At 43.7% G+C, this 18,154-nt stretch overlaps 2 protein-coding genes and 3 long non-coding RNA genes across 5 annotated transcripts; 4 read left to right on the top strand and 1 right to left on the bottom strand.

Annotated features, from left to right (window-relative positions):
• On the bottom strand, positions 1–1,760 carry LOC127347004 (uncharacterized). The gene is made up of 2 exons (XM_051373239.1): positions 1,707–1,760; positions 1–1,155 (listed from the first exon to the last, which is right to left on the bottom strand). Exons 1-2 carry the CDS (start codon positions 1,758–1,760, stop codon positions 1–3), a joined length of 1,209 nt encoding a protein of 402 aa, XP_051229199.1.
• Positions 1,761–2,226: 466 nt separating this feature from the next.
• LOC127293328 (uncharacterized) lies at positions 2,227–5,274 on the top strand. Its single transcript, XR_007845697.2, has 3 exons — positions 2,227–2,629; positions 4,771–4,845; positions 4,990–5,274. It is a non-coding gene; the product is annotated as an uncharacterized lncRNA (long non-coding RNA).
• Positions 5,275–5,853: 579 nt separating this feature from the next.
• Positions 5,854–8,809, top strand: LOC127293327 (uncharacterized). Its single transcript, XR_007845696.2, has 3 exons — positions 5,854–6,163; positions 8,306–8,380; positions 8,525–8,809. It is a non-coding gene; the product is annotated as an uncharacterized lncRNA (long non-coding RNA).
• A 478-nt stretch (positions 8,810–9,287) lies between these two features.
• On the top strand, positions 9,288–12,129 carry LOC127293329 (uncharacterized). Its single transcript, XR_007845698.2, has 3 exons — positions 9,288–9,698; positions 11,841–11,915; positions 12,060–12,129. It is a non-coding gene; the product is annotated as an uncharacterized lncRNA (long non-coding RNA).
• A 945-nt stretch (positions 12,130–13,074) lies between these two features.
• LOC139839031 (uncharacterized) lies at positions 13,075–17,862 on the top strand. Its single transcript, XM_071829077.1, has 2 exons — positions 13,075–14,500; positions 15,764–17,862. Exons 1-2 carry the CDS (start codon positions 13,075–13,077, stop codon positions 17,860–17,862), a joined length of 3,525 nt encoding a protein of 1,174 aa, XP_071685178.1.
• Positions 17,863–18,154: the final 292 nt, after the last annotated feature.

Here is an 18,154-nt window from a genome sequence, read left to right as displayed (position 1 = left end):
CTAGTGATGCCCTCCGTACAATGCATGGATATCCTCATCTTGCCTACTACGAGAATCCTCTGGCGGTGCATTGAACCATCCATTAGTTTCCATGGAAGAGTGGCCTACATTGGTACCATTATAGCCCATGCAAGCCTCCACCCCTTGGAATCCATTGTGGTATACATTATTTGAGAGAGGATAGCCCCATGGGTCACAACCAAAAAGGCCATCAATTGCAAAATTATTGACACCGGAGTTGACCGATAATGCAGAGTCCTCCAGATTATGCTTGAAGGTCATGTTATGACTCACGTAGTTCTGTTGTGGTTGCACCGTGTTGCAAGGACTTGGGTGGCACGGAAGGTGTCGATCTTGCCGTGGAGGTAGCTTGTGTATCAGATGAGGAACCGGTTGTAGCAGGGAAGTCAATTGTTGTGGCGAAGCTGATGGTGCAGTATGGAGAATTTTTGGTACCTTCACCGTATGAAGTGGAGACAATGTTTGTTCTGGTGGTGATGATAGTGGAACTGAAAGCAACTGTTGTTGCGAAGGATGATGAGACCACGGCGACTGTTTTGACAAACAAGTAGCCTGCATGTGATCATATGATAGTCCAGCTGGTGGTAGCATGTTCCTTGTCATGCTTTGGCGGCTAATTTGGGCCTGATGGCCATGATGCAATGGAGTCAACTGATTTTGGTAGTCCTCCTGGACCCGCGAGAGGTCATTGAAGAGTGTATGGAGATCTTCCAGATCAAGATCTTCATCCTTCAAGAAGATAAGGTTTGCTGCAATACCTGGGTTCTCATCTTGCTTCTTCTTCATACGCTCGATGTAGATTTGCTTTGTTTTATCCTTGGTTGTGTTCTCCATGTCCAACCGAGCCACTTCACTTTGCACTTGTGCAATCTTCGCTTCTTTCACCTTGTCGATGTATGGAGCTGTTCCTGATAAGTAAGCATCAACAAGGGGCTTCGCTGATGGTGTACCAAACGAGTGAATCTTTCCATTGTCCGTCTCTAGTACGACAGAAACCCTAGCGCCAGTGAGGGCAGAGAGGTCAGCGGCACCTTTAAATAAGCCAAAACGTCTCTTGTAGAAAGTGACGTCACGCTCTTTGTCATTTGCGATGTGAACAACACCCGACCGCCTCTCTCTTCTTGGCATACTAACCTGGATAACTTGAAAGAAACTTATTACTACAAGTATGTAGCACAAGGATCTAGAAAAGGCTAAAGATTTACGGGTATTATTGTCTAACGACATACTTTTGTGTGAGATATGAGGAGAGATATACTCCCCTTATATAGAAGGAAAGTTGTTTTGAATAGAAATATCATAGGTATAAATTGATTAGAAAATTATATACGACCGTTACTATACGATCGAGTAGACGCATATCCTGTAAATCTTTGGTAAGTATTAACATACACCATTTATAAACATTCCGGTTCATAGATATTTAATTATTAGCTAATTATCCCATGAGTAAATTAACATCCTATTTTTTTGGAACCATTTAAAGCAGTACTATGTTATTGTTATCACGTCACATCTTATCTACTACAGTAGAAACATTCAAGCTTTAACAAGGTGTTGAATCCAAGAAACTACTATTTAATTCCATAACACAGCAGTGGTCAGAATATTTTGGTTTTAATTGCATATCCAAATATTTGAATCATGGCATTGATTGCATCAAAATCCTGTACTCCATGTCATACCATTTTTCTAGAAGCCATACCATTTTTCTTTTCATAATATGGTACTCCCTCCATACCGGATGAAAAGACAAATTTCCGATTTGAAGAGGAACCATTTTGTTAGGAAAATACCGCAATTAAATCCCGCAATTAAGTGGGGCTGGCCTCGTAAATTTACTCACGTCCTTTTCTTTTATTCGCATATAATATCTCCAAACCTTTGCATGTGGTGTGAATGGTGTCCTGCATGCGCTCAATCTTTTGCATGCAGGGAAGGAGTGACTCGCGCTTGGACCGCGACGGGGACGGTTCGGCTCCTAATCTTAATTATCGGATTGATTAATAGAGCTATTTGGAGCCATGGTCCCGCTGCCATTGAAAATTTGCCTTTTAATCCGGTATGGAGAGAGTAGTGAGTCGAAAACTCGGAAGTGAGCGCGAGCTTGGGTGCTCCTTTTATCCAATCCTAATCAAGCCTTTCATTTCTTTAGCTGACGTCAAATGGAGGTCCGTATAAAATTCTGTAAAACGTGATGGCCAATACGGAGCCTGACCATCCCAACCACACAGGTCGTATGCATCTTGGCAATGCAGGTCCAATTCTGGTCAGTCAAAGCTGTGCGCAGTACGGGTGTCAGGACCCGGGAGAGAGCGCGTAGTGGACCTGTACCACCATGGATGAAGCTCCTTCTTGTGTACCACCAATATAGCTAGGGTTAAGAAAATTTTGGGGAATCCCCCCTCCAACAATGGGAAGGCACCGGATCTCGATTCTCTCTGGCGCACCGGATCGGCGGATCCCGGTTCACCGGCAATGAAGCACTGGTGCCCAGCATCCCAATCACCTAGACCAGCGACGGCGCGACGGCGCCGCGCTATGGCTGTGGGAACATAGACGCAAAGCCCGGGAGTCGGCCATCGTCCTTTGCAGCCCAAGTATCTGAGTATGTATTTTACTTCTATTAATTCTTCTATTATCCATTTGGGTGGTCTTATTTGGTTCTCCCCATTGGTCAAATTTCCCCAATTAGTTTCATATCAGTGTCATTTGGGAAATTGAATAGTACGAGCACAAAATTGATGCGTGAGTGAAGCTATACTGGTGAAATTTTATCACTGATTGGTACTGTCATTTTTGTGTGAACTTGGTACAGCGGTGCAGTAGGAATATGTAGTATGAATATATCTGGTCAGGTCTAGCAGTGTTCCTGTGCTATCTGAACCAAATGTCTCGTATTAAATATGAAGGCATTTGTTATCTTCATGTACACTTTTGTTTGATTGAACAATTGTGTTGAATTGTGCATTTTACCTGAGAAAATTTACAAGATGTATTCAAATAGTTTCATTCAGGCTTCAACTGTCTCATATTAATTTAATGAATTTTTTGGGAGCTTCTGAAAATAGAATGCAACATTCAGATCAGGAGTTGGAGCTTCAGTAACTTAGTTCGTACTGTGCAAACGAGACATGATCTTGGTTGGTACAGGAAAGGTAGAGAATGAATGAAAATTTCCGAACTCTCCTACCATGGCCGGATCTAACAGCTCCACCACCCTGAACGGTTCTTCGATCAGGTGGCATGTGCACCACACCCCATCCTTCCCCACCGTAATTTGTTACCGCTGCGGCCACCGTCCGCTCACCACCTCACGTGCGTTGATTAACGACATTTTTGCTGCTGTCACTTTTCAAATTTGCCGATAAAAGTATGTTTAGGTGGCAGATTGTGATTAATGCCGCTAACAATTCTCTAATCACTGGCAATTTAAAGAAGTGCCACTAATGTTTGGATATATGCAGGCAGTATCCAAAAGTGCTGCTCATGTTTGGATATACGCACACAGTATTAGAAGTGCCGCTAAAGTTCAGATGATTAGCGGCAGTGCAAAAGTGCCGCTAAAGTTCAACCGATTTTGGAACTGCCACACGTTATAACAGCCGCATCTTCCCGTAATATCCTAACACTCACCCTTTTTGTTGGTGCCGTAATTCTGTCAGGCTTAAACCCAACAACTTTCTTGCATTCTACTACTAGACATGGCAGCTATGTTTTTGATATCTACTCTGGTATCCATATAGTTGAGCTTCCAAGCAGAACTTAGTATCCTATTGGGCTTTGAAATCATGAGCTTCCAAGCATATTCTTCTTTACTAATATCATTTCTTTTGAACTGTGCATATCTTAGTATCTCATTTCATTGTAAAGTGAAGCTTGTGTATCTGCACTCTTTGCTTCTGATGTAGAATAATGCAAGTTAGTAGCCTTTTTTTTAATGTTACTTGTCCTCACCTAAAACGTATATACAAATTTGTTGTTTGTTAGTATTAGTATTGGTTAGTATCGTATTAGTATCGGTTAGTTGTGACTTGTGAGCCTTGTAAAAATATCCATTATTTTCATATATCTGGAGCTTTCCATGTGTCCAAGGACTAGCTTCTCGTTCCACCCTAATGGAATATTTCTTTGTTAAGCAATGATGCTCATGACCTGAAGAAAACAAATAATGGTATTCTTCTTGTGCCTGGTATAAGAAACCACAATACCTTTTGTTTAGCATTGACACCTGCCTGAATGTGTGTTGTACGCGTACCTGATCTGCTCACTTGGTGCTACCTCCTGCGACATGTCGCAGCATCTCATCAAGACATTTGATGCTACTTCTTTTAGATTCGATTGGTTGCTTAGTACCCATTTGTGATGGAAATTTGAGAACTATTTCTTTTATGCTGCAAATAGATTAGTATTGTTTGATTCAGTTCCAGCTGAATTCTTCCACACTCTCAACATTCCAAAGTTATCTGCCTTATTTATATGTTTGATCGTAATACTAAGTTTGATTTTTGAACATGTTTCCAATCACCTAATAATTATCCAATGCAAACATTCCGAAGTGCATTTTCTCTTGCATAATCAGGTGTATGATGCATATCGGTATTACAGAATGGCAGGCTGCAAAAAAAAATTGATGCCCATTACAGGCTGCAAAAAAAAATTGTCGCTTTATTTGTCTCACTATTTCCTTGGAAATAATGCCATGACAATTATATTCCTGATCACATTTCATATTGAACTCTTTTTCAGTGATGAGTCTGGTATTTGCGCATCTTTATTTTTGAAAAGTTTGGCGGTCAAGACATGGAATTAGCAGTCTGCAAGGTATTAACCAAACATTTATTTCATATTTATCGATTCTTTTTATGTTTTAAGAAGCATGATTAAACATTTAGGTGCCAATCTTACGTATTTTGCTATGGGCCACCACAACATTGCTGAAACTAATTTACTTACAACATCTCACAGGAAAATATTAATAATCGCCGACAAATGATACTACACGAAGTAATGATGCTGCAAGGGAACTCATCCAGTTTGGTCAAAGATCACCTGCACGCTGCTAACATCGATGAACTTGCCATGTCTGATTAGGGCAATTATTAAATCGTTTTCTTGATCCCTTCACAATGTGTTTGTTTCTTCTGAACTGCTATATGCAAACTCCAGATTATCTAGGGCACGTAATCAGTTTTACCAGTCAACTGGTACTGCAGACAATTTTATTTCTTGAGTTCGAAGGCCCAGAGTACACCATGGAGCATGATTTCTGCCTCTTAATCAACAAAATCTAATCAGATACTACTATTCAGATGGTGTGCCATGGTCGGACGAAGCACTGTACACCCACGGCCCATGATTTGCCATCCACTCAATTCAACTGTGCGGTACAGGTCGGACCTGATGACGAACGCACTGGAATTTATTTCGGGTACTACTCCCCAACTAGAATTATTTAATTAGGTACGCTAGCCATCGAAGCCTGTACTAGTATTGTAATTTCCAGTCCCTGTATCTCAATAGAAAAATAGCTGCATTAAATGCACATGGGTTAACCTGAGCCACACATTTATCGTGTGCACCCAAGCCAGGCGTAATTCGTCCGCTCTCTGAGTCGAAAACTCGGAAGTGAGCGCGAGCTTGGGTGCTCCTTTTATCCAATCCTAATCAAGCCTTTCATTTCTTTAGCTGACGTCAAATGGAGGTCCGTATAAAATTCTGTAAAACGTGATGGCCAATACGGAGCCTGACCATCCCAACCACACAGGTCGTATGCATCTTGGCAATGCAGGTCCAATTCTGGTCAGTCAAAGCTGTGCGCAGATGCGGGTGTCAGGACCCGGGAGAGAGCGCGTAGTGGACCTGTACCACCATGGATGAAGCTCCTTCTTGTGTACCACCAATATAGCTAGGGTTAAGAAAATTTTGGGGAATCCCCCCTCCAACAATGGGAAGGCACCGGATCTCGATTCTCTCTGGCGCACCGGATCGGCGGATCCCGGTTCACCGGCAATGAAGCACTGGTGCCCAGCATCCCAATCACCTAGACCAGCGACGGCGCGACGGCGCCGCGCTATGGCTGTGGGAACATAGACGCAAAGCCCGGGAGTCGGCCATCGTCCTTTGCAGCCCAAGTATCTGAGTATGTATTTTACTTCTATTAATTCTTCTATTATCCATTTGGGTGGTCTTATTTGGTTCTCCCCATTGGTCAAATTTCCCCAATTAGTTTCATATCAGTGTCATTTGGGAAATTGAATAGTACGAGCACAAAATTGATGCGTGAGTGAAGCTATACTGGTGAAATTTTATCACTGATTGGTACTGTCATTTTTGTGTGAACTTGGTACAGCGGTGCAGTAGGAATATGTAGTATGAATATATCTGGTCAGGTCTAGCAGTGTTCCTGTGCTATCTGAACCAAATGTCTCGTATTAAATATGAAGGCATTTGTTATCTTCATGTACACTTTTGTTTGATTGAACAATTGTGTTGAATTGTGCATTTTACCTGAGAAAATTTACAAGATGTATTCAAATAGTTTCATTCAGGCTTCAACTGTCTCATATTAATTTAATGAATTTTTTGGGAGCTTCTGAAAATAGAATGCAACATTCAGATCAGGAGTTGGAGCTTCAGTAACTTAGTTCGTACTGTGCAAACGAGACATGATCTTGGTTGGTACAGGAAAGGTAGAGAATGAATGAAAATTTCCGAACTCTCCTACCATGGCCGGATCTAACAGCTCCACCACCCTGAACGGTTCTTCGATCAGGTGGCATGTGCACCACACCCCATCCTTCCCCACCGTAATTTGTTACCGCTGCGGCCACCGTCCGCTCACCACCTCACGTGCGTTGATTAACGACATTTTTGCTGCTGTCACTTTTCAAATTTGCCGATAAAAGTATGTTTAGGTGGCAGATTGTGATTAATGCCGCTAACAATTCTCTAATCACTGGCAATTTAAAGAAGTGCCACTAATGTTTGGATATATGCAGGCAGTATCCAAAAGTGCTGCTCATGTTTGGATATACGCACACAGTATTAGAAGTGCCGCTAAAGTTCAGATGATTAGCGGCAGTGCAAAAGTGCCGCTAAAGTTCAACCGATTTTGGAACTGCCACACGTTATAACAGCCGCATCTTCCCGTAATATCCTAACACTCACCCTTTTTGTTGGTGCCGTAATTCTGTCAGGCTTAAACCCAACAACTTTCTTGCATTCTACTACTAGACATGGCAGCTATGTTTTTGATATCTACTCTGGTATCCATATAGTTGAGCTTCCAAGCAGAACTTAGTATCCTATTGGGCTTTGAAATCATGAGCTTCCAAGCATATTCTTCTTTACTAATATCATTTCTTTTGAACTGTGCATATCTTAGTATCTCATTTCATTGTAAAGTGAAGCTTGTGTATCTGCACTCTTTGCTTCTGATGTAGAATAATGCAAGTTAGTAGCCTTTTTTTTAATGTTACTTGTCCTCACCTAAAACGTATATACAAATTTGTTGTTTGTTAGTATTAGTATTGGTTAGTATCGTATTAGTATCGGTTAGTTGTGACTTGTGAGCCTTGTAAAAATATCCATTATTTTCATATATCTGGAGCTTTCCATGTGTCCAAGGACTAGCTTCTCGTTCCACCCTAATGGAATATTTCTTTGTTAAGCAATGATGCTCATGACCTGAAGAAAACAAATAATGGTATTCTTCTTGTGCCTGGTATAAGAAACCACAATACCTTTTGTTTAGCATTGACACCTGCCTGAATGTGTGTTGTACGCGTACCTGATCTGCTCACTTGGTGCTACCTCCTGCGACATGTCGCAGCATCTCATCAAGACATTTGATGCTACTTCTTTTAGATTCGATTGGTTGCTTAGTACCCATTTGTGATGGAAATTTGAGAACTATTTCTTTTATGCTGCAAATAGATTAGTATTGTTTGATTCAGTTCCAGCTGAATTCTTCCACACTCTCAACATTCCAAAGTTATCTGCCTTATTTATATGTTTGATCGTAATACTAAGTTTGATTTTTGAACATGTTTCCAATCACCTAATAATTATCCAATGCAAACATTCCGAAGTGCATTTTCTCTTGCATAATCAGGTGTATGATGCATATCGGTATTACAGAATGGCAGGCTGCAAAAAAAAATTGATGCCCATTACAGGCTGCAAAAAAAAAATTGTCGCTTTATTTGTCTCACTATTTCCTTGGAAATAATGCCATGACAATTATATTCCTGATCACATTTCATATTGAACTCTTTTTCAGTGATGAGTCTGGTATTTGCGCATCTTTATTTTTGAAAAGTTTGGCGGTCAAGACATGGAATTAGCAGTCTGCAAGGTATTAACCAAACATTTATTTCATATTTATCGATTCTTTTTATGTTTTAAGAAGCATGATTAAACATTTAGGTGCCAATCTTACGTATTTTGCTATGGGCCACCACAACATTGCTGAAACTAATTTACTTACAACATCTCACAGGAAAATATTAATAATCGCCGACAAATGATACTACACGAAGTAATGATGCTGCAAGGGAACTCATCCAGTTTGGTCAAAGATCACCTGCACGCTGCTAACATCGATGAACTTGCCATGTCTGATTAGGGCAATTATTAAATCGTTTTCTTGATCCCTTCACAATGTGTTTGTTTCTTCTGAACTGCTATATGCAAACTCCAGATTATCTAGGGCACGTAATCAGTTTTACCAGTCAACTGGTACTGCAGACAATTTTATTTCTTGAGTTCGAAGGCCCAGAGTACACCATGGAGCATGATTTCTGCCTCTTAATCAACAAAATCTAATCAGATACTACTATTCAGATGGTGTGCCATGGTCGGACGAAGCACTGTACACCCACGGCCCATGATTTGCCATCCACTCAATTCAACTGTGCGGTACAGGTCGGACCTGATGACGAACGCACTGGAATTTATTTCGGGTACTACTCCCCAACTAGAATTATTTAATTAGGTACGCTAGCCATCGAAGCCTGTACTAGTATTGTAATTTCCAGTCCCTGTATCTCAATAGAAAAATAGCTGCATTAAATGCACATGGGTTAACCTGAGCCACACATTTATCGTGTGCACCCAAGCCCGGGCGTAATTCGTCCGCTCTCTGAGTCGAAAACTCGGAAGTGAGCGCGAGCTTGGGTGCTCCTTTTATCCAATCCTAATCAAGCCTTTCATTTCTTTAGCTGACGTCAAATGGAGGTCCGTATAAAATTCTGTAAAACGTGATGGCCAATACGGAGCCTGACCATCCCAACCACACAGGTCGTATGCATCTTGGCAATGCAGGTCCAATTCTGGTCAGTCAAAGCTGTGCGCAGTACGGGTGTCAGGACCCGGGAGAGAGCGCGTAGTGGACCTGTACCACCATGGATGAAGCTCCTTCTTGTGTACCACCAATATAGCTAGGGTTAAGAAAATTTTGGGGAATCCCCCCTCCAACAATGGGAAGGCACCGGATCTCGATTCTCTCTGGCGCACCGGATCGGCGGATCCCGGTTCACCGGCAATGAAGCACTGGTGCCCAGCATCCCAATCACCTAGACCAGCGACGGCGCGACGGCGCCGCGCTATGGCTGTGGGAACATAGACGCAAAGCCCGGGAGTCGGCCATCGTCCTTTGCAGCCCAAGTATCTGAGTATGTATTTTACTTCTATTAATTCTTCTATTATCCATTTGGGTGGTCTTATTTGGTTCTCCCCATTGGTCAAATTTCCCCAATTAGTTTCATATCAGTGTCATTTGGGAAATTGAATAGTACGAGCACAAAATTGATGCGTGAGTGAAGCTATACTGGTGAAATTTTATCACTGATTGGTACTGTCATTTTTGTGTGAACTTGGTACAGCGGTGCAGTAGGAATATGTAGTATGAATATATCTGGTCAGGTCTAGCAGTGTTCCTGTGCTATCTGAACCAAATGTCTCGTATTAAATATGAAGGCATTTGTTATCTTCATGTACACTTTTGTTTGATTGAACAATTGTGTTGAATTGTGCATTTTACCTGAGAAAATTTACAAGATGTATTCAAATAGTTTCATTCAGGCTTCAACTGTCTCATATTAATTTAATGAATTTTTTGGGAGCTTCTGAAAATAGAATGCAACATTCAGATCAGGAGTTGGAGCTTCAGTAACTTAGTTCGTACTGTGCAAACGAGACATGATCTTGGTTGGTACAGGAAAGGTAGAGAATGAATGAAAATTTCCGAACTCTCCTACCATGGCCGGATCTAACAGCTCCACCACCCTGAACGGTTCTTCGATCAGGTGGCATGTGCACCACACCCCATCCTTCCCCACCGTAATTTGTTACCGCTGCGGCCACCGTCCGCTCACCACCTCACGTGCGTTGATTAACGACATTTTTGCTGCTGTCACTTTTCAAATTTGCCGATAAAAGTATGTTTAGGTGGCAGATTGTGATTAATGCCGCTAACAATTCTCTAATCACTGGCAATTTAAAGAAGTGCCACTAATGTTTGGATATATGCAGGCAGTATCCAAAAGTGCTGCTCATGTTTGGATATACGCACACAGTATTAGAAGTGCCGCTAAAGTTCAGATGATTAGCGGCAGTGCAAAAGTGCCGCTAAAGTTCAACCGATTTTGGAACTGCCACACGTTATAACAGCCGCATCTTCCCGTAATATCCTAACACTCACCCTTTTTGTTGGTGCCGTAATTCTGTCAGGCTTAAACCCAACAACTTTCTTGCATTCTACTACTAGACATGGCAGCTATGTTTTTGATATCTACTCTGGTATCCATATAGTTGAGCTTCCAAGCAGAACTTAGTATCCTATTGGGCTTTGAAATCATGAGCTTCCAAGCATATTCTTCTTTACTAATATCATTTCTTTTGAACTGTGCATATCTTAGTATCTCATTTCATTGTAAAGTGAAGCTTGTGTATCTGCACTCTTTGCTTCTGATGTAGAATAATGCAAGTTAGTAGCCTTTTTTTTAATGTTACTTGTCCTCACCTAAAACGTATATACAAATTTGTTGTTTGTTAGTATTAGTATTGGTTAGTATCGTATTAGTATCGGTTAGTTGTGACTTGTGAGCCTTGTAAAAATATCCATTATTTTCATATATCTGGAGCTTTCCATGTGTCCAAGGACTAGCTTCTCGTTCCACCCTAATGGAATATTTCTTTGTTAAGCAATGATGCTCATGACCTGAAGAAAACAAATAATGGTATTCTTCTTGTGCCTGGTATAAGAAACCACAATACCTTTTGTTTAGCATTGACACCTGCCTGAATGTGTGTTGTACGCGTACCTGATCTGCTCACTTGGTGCTACCTCCTGCGACATGTCGCAGCATCTCATCAAGACATTTGATGCTACTTCTTTTAGATTCGATTGGTTGCTTAGTACCCATTTGTGATGGAAATTTGAGAACTATTTCTTTTATGCTGCAAATAGATTAGTATTGTTTGATTCAGTTCCAGCTGAATTCTTCCACACTCTCAACATTCCAAAGTTATCTGCCTTATTTATATGTTTGATCGTAATACTAAGTTTGATTTTTGAACATGTTTCCAATCACCTAATAATTATCCAATGCAAACATTCCGAAGTGCATTTTCTCTTGCATAATCAGGTGTATGATGCATATCGGTATTACAGAATGGCAGGCTGCAAAAAAAAATTGATGCCCATTACAGGCTGCAAAAAAAAAATTGTCGCTTTATTTGTCTCACTATTTCCTTGGAAATAATGCCATGACAATTATATTCCTGATCACATTTCATATTGAACTCTTTTTCAGTGATGAGTCTGGTATTTGCGCATCTTTATTTTTGAAAAGTTTGGCGGTCAAGACATGGAATTAGCAGTCTGCAAGGTATTAACCAAACATTTATTTCATATTTATCGATTCTTTTTATGTTTTAAGAAGCATGATTAAACATTTAGGTGCCAATCTTACGTATTTTGCTATGGGCCACCACAACATTGCTGAAACTAATTTACTTACAACATCTCACAGGAAAATATTAATAATCGCCGACAAATGATACTACACGAAGTAATGATGCTGCAAGGGAACTCATCCAGTTACTTTACTTGAGCTTTTTTCTTTCTTTGGTAGCAAGCTCAGCATGAGTAATATTATCCGTGTCCATAAGGCAGCATATGTGCACACTGCATCTGGATGGAAACATCCGAGAAGCTACTGTAGCTCCCACAACTGGAGCTGTGGGGAGGTCTCTCTATCAGCGGGCAGGCGGCGGAGGAACCCTCTAGCCCATGATAACAAAACAAACCGTTTTATTTATTTATTTTGACTAAGCAGTGGCTTTTGCTGTATTTTAATATCATTCCACGAGGATCTTCTGCACGTCTATGTGGTGTGATAAAACGTCTGATTGATGTGTTCCATGTGCTGTCAGTGTACATATACATTAGATTAAGTTTAAGGCACTGTTTACTTCTAGTGTATTCTAAGAGTATTCAAGCAGATTGTAGGGGATTATTAAGAAGGTTTTGGATGGCCTAATCCGCTTGATGTGGTCCATGTGCTGTCAGTGTACAAGTGTACATTAGATTAAGCTTAAGGTCTTGTTTACTTCTAGGGCATTGAAAGTGTATTTGAGGCTTGTTTGGTTAATCCCCAAACCAAGTGAACTGAAGAGTATTGGAGTTGATTTGGGGAAATTTTAACTTGCAAGGTATTGAATATCCCTTAACCTCCTTGAATCCACTTCAAATCTCATCTAACCGAACAAGGTCTTAAGCATACTGTGATAGAATATGTATTAGTGTTATGCATGTATACGTGTTAGGGCTTGTGTATATACCTAACACATTGTATTTGTACTGTAACACCTGGTCTATATATAAAGGAAAGGACACGCCGGCCACGATTGTGCTGTGCAACCCTAAACACTTTTTCCCTAAATTCTGTTATGGTATCAGAGCCTAAACGCTCCTAGACCTAACCCTTCCGCCGCCGCAGTCGTCTCCCGCCGCCATCGCCGTCGTGATCCTCCCACGCCGTCGCGATGCTTCCGGCCTCCCCCGCTGCGGCTTCGTCTTCGCCCGCGGCTGCAACAACCAGCGCCGCCGTCACCAGCATGGTCTCCACCGCGCCACTGCCAGTCGATCCGACTTTCACCGCGCCTCTGCCAGGCGATCCGATCTCCACCGCGCCACTTGGAACGGTCCCCTTCGCACCGCCGTCGGTCTACACTGGATCGATCGTCGCGGTGTCTGCTGATGTTAACTCGGGTCTACCCGTGCTCCCGCCCGGAATCCCTGCCATGCCTGCGGGATATCTGCCAGGGTTCCAACTCCCGTTTGCGGGAACTCCGGGCGTCGTCTCCATCGCCTCAGCCATCACTATAAGGCTGACGAGCGAGAATTACATGACCTGGAGAGCTCAGGTTGCTCCCCTTCTGTGCAGCCACCTTCTCATGGGGTACGTCGATGGCTCCATCATCTGCCCGGCTGCTCACACCGTCGTTGATCATGGCGGCGTCATGATTCCGCAGCAAAACCCTCTACATCAACGTTGGGTGCAGCAAGATCAAGCCATACTGTCTGCGTTCGTCTCTTCAATGACGGAAAGTGTCGTGGGTATGGTCATGTTTGCCACCACGGCGCGCGATGCGTGGGAGACGCTCGCCGGTGCTTTTGCTGCGACCTCAATCGCACGTTCCTCCAGCATCCGCCAGCAGATGGCTGAGCTCAAGAAGAGGGACTCCACCATGAATGTCTATTTTCACAAGATGAAGGCCCTGGCTGATGAGCTGACTAGCATTGGTCAACCTCTTCGTGATACCGAGATTATCTCATATGTTCTCGCTGGTCTCGGCAAGGAATATGACGCATTGTATGAAGTTGTGAACGCCAGGACCGAGCCCATGCCACTCCGTGATCTCTACGCGCAGCTCTGCGCCACGGAGCACCGCAAGTCCACTCAGCGCGAGGAAACGGGACATCACTACCCGGTGGCTCACTTTGCCCCGGCTCAGAACTTGTACAGCCCCATGGAGAATGCTACTACCTATGGCGCTCCACGAGGATATCGTCCTCAGCAGTACCGCCCGGATGGTCGCCCACAGCAGCAACAGCAGTCCACTCATGGACAGCCAAGGCCCTCCGCTAACTCTCCACAAGGCAAGTCTGGTCGGGCGCCGGTAGTCTGTCAGCTCTGCGGTGTTCCTCGCCACACGGCTGCGCGGTGTTATAAACGCTTCAACCGTGACTTCCTTGGAGTGGGCAACGACGGCAGAGACACTGAACGGCAGCTTTCTATGGCAGCAAATGCCGTTGCATATGGCACTCATGGAGGACAGCAGATGACCATGGACCCGGCATGGTACGCTGATTCTGGGGCTACTCACCATATTACTCATGATCTCGACAAGCTCACTACCAAGGAGTCCTACCACGGCAATGAGCAAGTCCACACGGCAAATGGAGCAGGTATGCGTATACATAATATTGGTCATGCTGTTTTACCTACTCCATCTTCTAAGCCACTTGAGTTAAATCATGTCCTTCATGTTCCACGTGCTCGCCATAATCTTCTATCTATGAGTAAACTTTCACATGATAATAATGTTTTTATTGAACTTCATCCTCATGATCTTTTTGTAAAGGATCGGGACACGAGGGCACCCATTCTTAGAGGTCGTTGCCATGGTGGTCTTTACGAGATCAAGCCTCCTATCATCAAGCAAGCACTCAGCAGTGTCAAGGTGTCACGTGATATGTGGCACAGTCGCCTAGGTCATCCAGCTTTGCAAGTCGTCCAGCATGTTCTTCATAGTCATGATTTACCTTCTATAGTAGAGTCAAATAAGAATAAGAGAGTTTGTGATGCTTGTCAACAAGGGAAGAGTCACCAGTTGTCTTTTTCTTTGTCCACACGTGTAACAAAGTTTCCTTTAGAGATCATTTATTCAGATGTATGGGGCCCTGCCCAAACCTCTGTTAGTGGACATCGTTTTTATGTCAGTTTTGTTGATGCTTATAGTCGCTTTACTTGGCTCTATCTTCTTAAACACAAATCTGATGTCTATGATGTTTTCCTTCAGTTTCAGAAACATGTTGAACGCTTGCTAAATCGTAAGATTATTCATGTCCAAACAGATTAGGGTGGAGAGTATGAAAAACTCCATCCATTCTTTCATAACCTAGGCATCTCTCATCGAGTTTCATGTCCTCATACTCATCAACAAAATGGCACTGCTGAACGTAAACACCGACATATTGTTGAGACTGGCCTTACCTTGCTTGCACACTCGTCTGTTCCATTACATTATTGGAATGATGCTTTCTCTACAGCCCGTTTCTTGATCAATAGGCTTCCTAGTCGCACTATCGACATGAAAACCCCCCTTGAGCGTCTTCTCAATGAAACGCCTGACTACACCTTCTTTAAGGTGTTTGGGTGTGCATGTTGGCCTCATCTTCGCCCTTATAATAATCACAAACTCGAGTTTCGCTCTAAAAAGTGTGTCTTTCTTGGGTATAGTTCGTTACACAAAGGATACAAATGTCTCCATGTTCCTTCCAACCGAGTCTATATCTCTCGGGATGTCATCTTTGACGAGACTGTCTTTCCGTTTGTCAACTTGCCAAATTCCTCCACATTACCACCTATCACGGAGTCCTCCTTACTTACAGCTGACCAATTTATGGATACTTCATATGCCCCGCCTTTGCTTGCTAACCATGGTGCAGGTACAGGCCGAGGTGCGCGATTGGAAGTTCTCACTCCTGACGCTGATCGCATGGAGGAATCCATTGTGGTGCACGTCGATCCGTCCGTGCAGCAGCCCCCGCTGCATGGCTCGCAGCTGCATGGCGCGCCCTCGGGCTTGCTGCCCATGCATGATGGCGCCGCGTCTGCGTCCGGCTCCGCTATCGGCTCGGCTTCCTCGGGCTTCGTGCCGTGTCCATCTCCGGAAGCTGCAGACGAACCCGCATCTCCACTGGCCTCGAGTCCCGCATCTCACCATGATGATTCTTCGCCTGAGACGGACATAGTGGCAGGCTCCAGCCCTGTTTCTCCTGCCACCAGCGCGCCTGCTGATTCGCCTGTGGCTGCTCCCTCGTCCGTGCCATCGACAGCTCCTGCGTCTGTCCCTGCAGCAGTACCGCCCGCAGCTCTGTCTCCTCCTATGACTCATCGGTGCAGAGGCATCGTTCAGCCCAAAGTCAGGACTGATGGCACTGTAGCCTGGAGCAGTATCTTGGCAGCACGTGAAGCAGCTAAAGACACTACCAAACCCTCTGATTTTCGTACTGCACTTCAGATTCCTCATTGGCGCTCGGCTATGGAAACGGAGTTCTCCGCACTACAACAGAATGGCACCTGGAATCTTGTGCCTCCCGTTCCTGGAGTAAATTTGATTGATTCCAAGTGGGTGTTCAAGGTGAAACTGCGTGCTGATGGTTCTGTTGAGCGCTACAAGGCCCGGTTAGTTGCTAAAGGGTTCAAACAGCGGTATGGTCTTGACTATGAGGAAACATTTAGTCCTGTTGTTAAGCCTGCGACCATCAGATTGTTGCTCTCTATGGCTCTCTCTCGGCGATGGCATCTTCGCCAGTTGGATGTTCAAAATGCCTTTCTCAATGGCTTTCTGGATGAGCAGGTATATATGAGACAGCCTCCTGATTTTGCTGATCCTGATAAACCTGGTCATTTCTGTCATCTTATTAAGTCGCTCTATGGCTTGAAGCAAGCTCCTCGTGCTTGGCATGCTCGTCTCAGTTCTGTGCTTGGATCTCTGGGATTCTCACCCTCTGCCACTGACACCTCGCTGTTTATACTTCGGCGGTCTGATATCACTCTTTTTCTGCTGATCTATGTTGATGATATCATTGTCATTAGTTCCACAGCGGCAACTATTCCCAGGTTGATTGCTCAGCTACGGTCAGAATTCTCTGTTAAGGATCTGGGTGTCTTACATTACTTTCTTGGCATTGAGGTGCACTCTCCTTCACCTGGCAGTCTTCACCTTCGACAACGCAAGTATGCTCTTGAACTTCTTGCGCGTGCTGGTATGCTGAAGTGTAGTCCTGTCACTACTCCTATGGCATCTTCTGAGCGGTTATGCAGTACTGATGGTGATATCCTTTCCTCTGATGAGGCTACTCAGTACCGCAGTCTTGTTGGTGGACTTCAGTATCTTACAGTGACCAGACCAGATTTGTCCTTTGTTGTGAACAAGGTCTGTCAGTATCTTCACGAGCCTCGCACTCCTCATATGACTGCTGTCAAACGTATTCTTTGGTATGTGCGCTTTACCATTGACAGTGGTCTGCTGTTTCGGTCCTCTTCCTCTACCTTGCTCTCAGCATTCTCTGATGCAGACTGGGCTGATAGTATGGATGATTGGCGATCCACGGGGGGATATGCTATATTCTATGGTGGCAATCTGATCGCCTGGAGTGCTCGTAAGCAATCTACAGTATCTAGATCGAGTACTGAGTCTGAGTATAAGGCCCTTGGTGATGCAACTGCGGAGCTTGTTTGGGTTCAGTCTTTGTTACGGGAGCTTGGTATATATCAAGCGCGACCTCCAGTGTTATGGTGTGACAACATTGGAGCGACTTACCTGTCATTGAACCCGGTTTTTCATGCACGGACGAAGCACATCGAGGTTGATTTTCACTTTGTCCGCGAGCGTGTTGCTAAGAAACAGCTTCAGATTCGGTTCATCTCCTCTAAAGACCAAGTTGCAGACATATTCACCAAACCCCTCCCATTACCTTTATTTGATCGTTGTAGACACAATCTCAATCTAGTTTCACCAGTTGAGATTGAGGGAGGGTGATAGAATATGTATTAGTGTTATGCATGTATACGTGTTAGGGCTTGTGTATATACCTAACACATTGTATTTGTACTGTAACACCTGGTCTATATATAAAGGAAAGGACACGCCGGCCACGATTGTGCTGTGCAACCCTAAACACTTTTTCCCTAAATTCTGTTATACTGGAGGGGATTATCTGCGATCCTGAAAAATCCTTGATACAAAGAAGGCTTTGGATGGCCTAATCCCGCGATACCCCCCCCCCCCCCCCCCCCACCCCTTCCTTCCTAAAAACCCTCTCATTTTGATT

Source organism: Lolium perenne, chromosome 4, assembly GCF_019359855.2.
Source record: "Lolium perenne isolate Kyuss_39 chromosome 4, Kyuss_2.0, whole genome shotgun sequence".
NCBI lineage: Eukaryota > Viridiplantae > Streptophyta > Magnoliopsida > Poales > Poaceae > Lolium > Lolium perenne.
The sequence above is the reverse complement of the archived record's forward strand: the minus strand, read 5'-3'. Positions and strand labels throughout refer to the sequence as shown.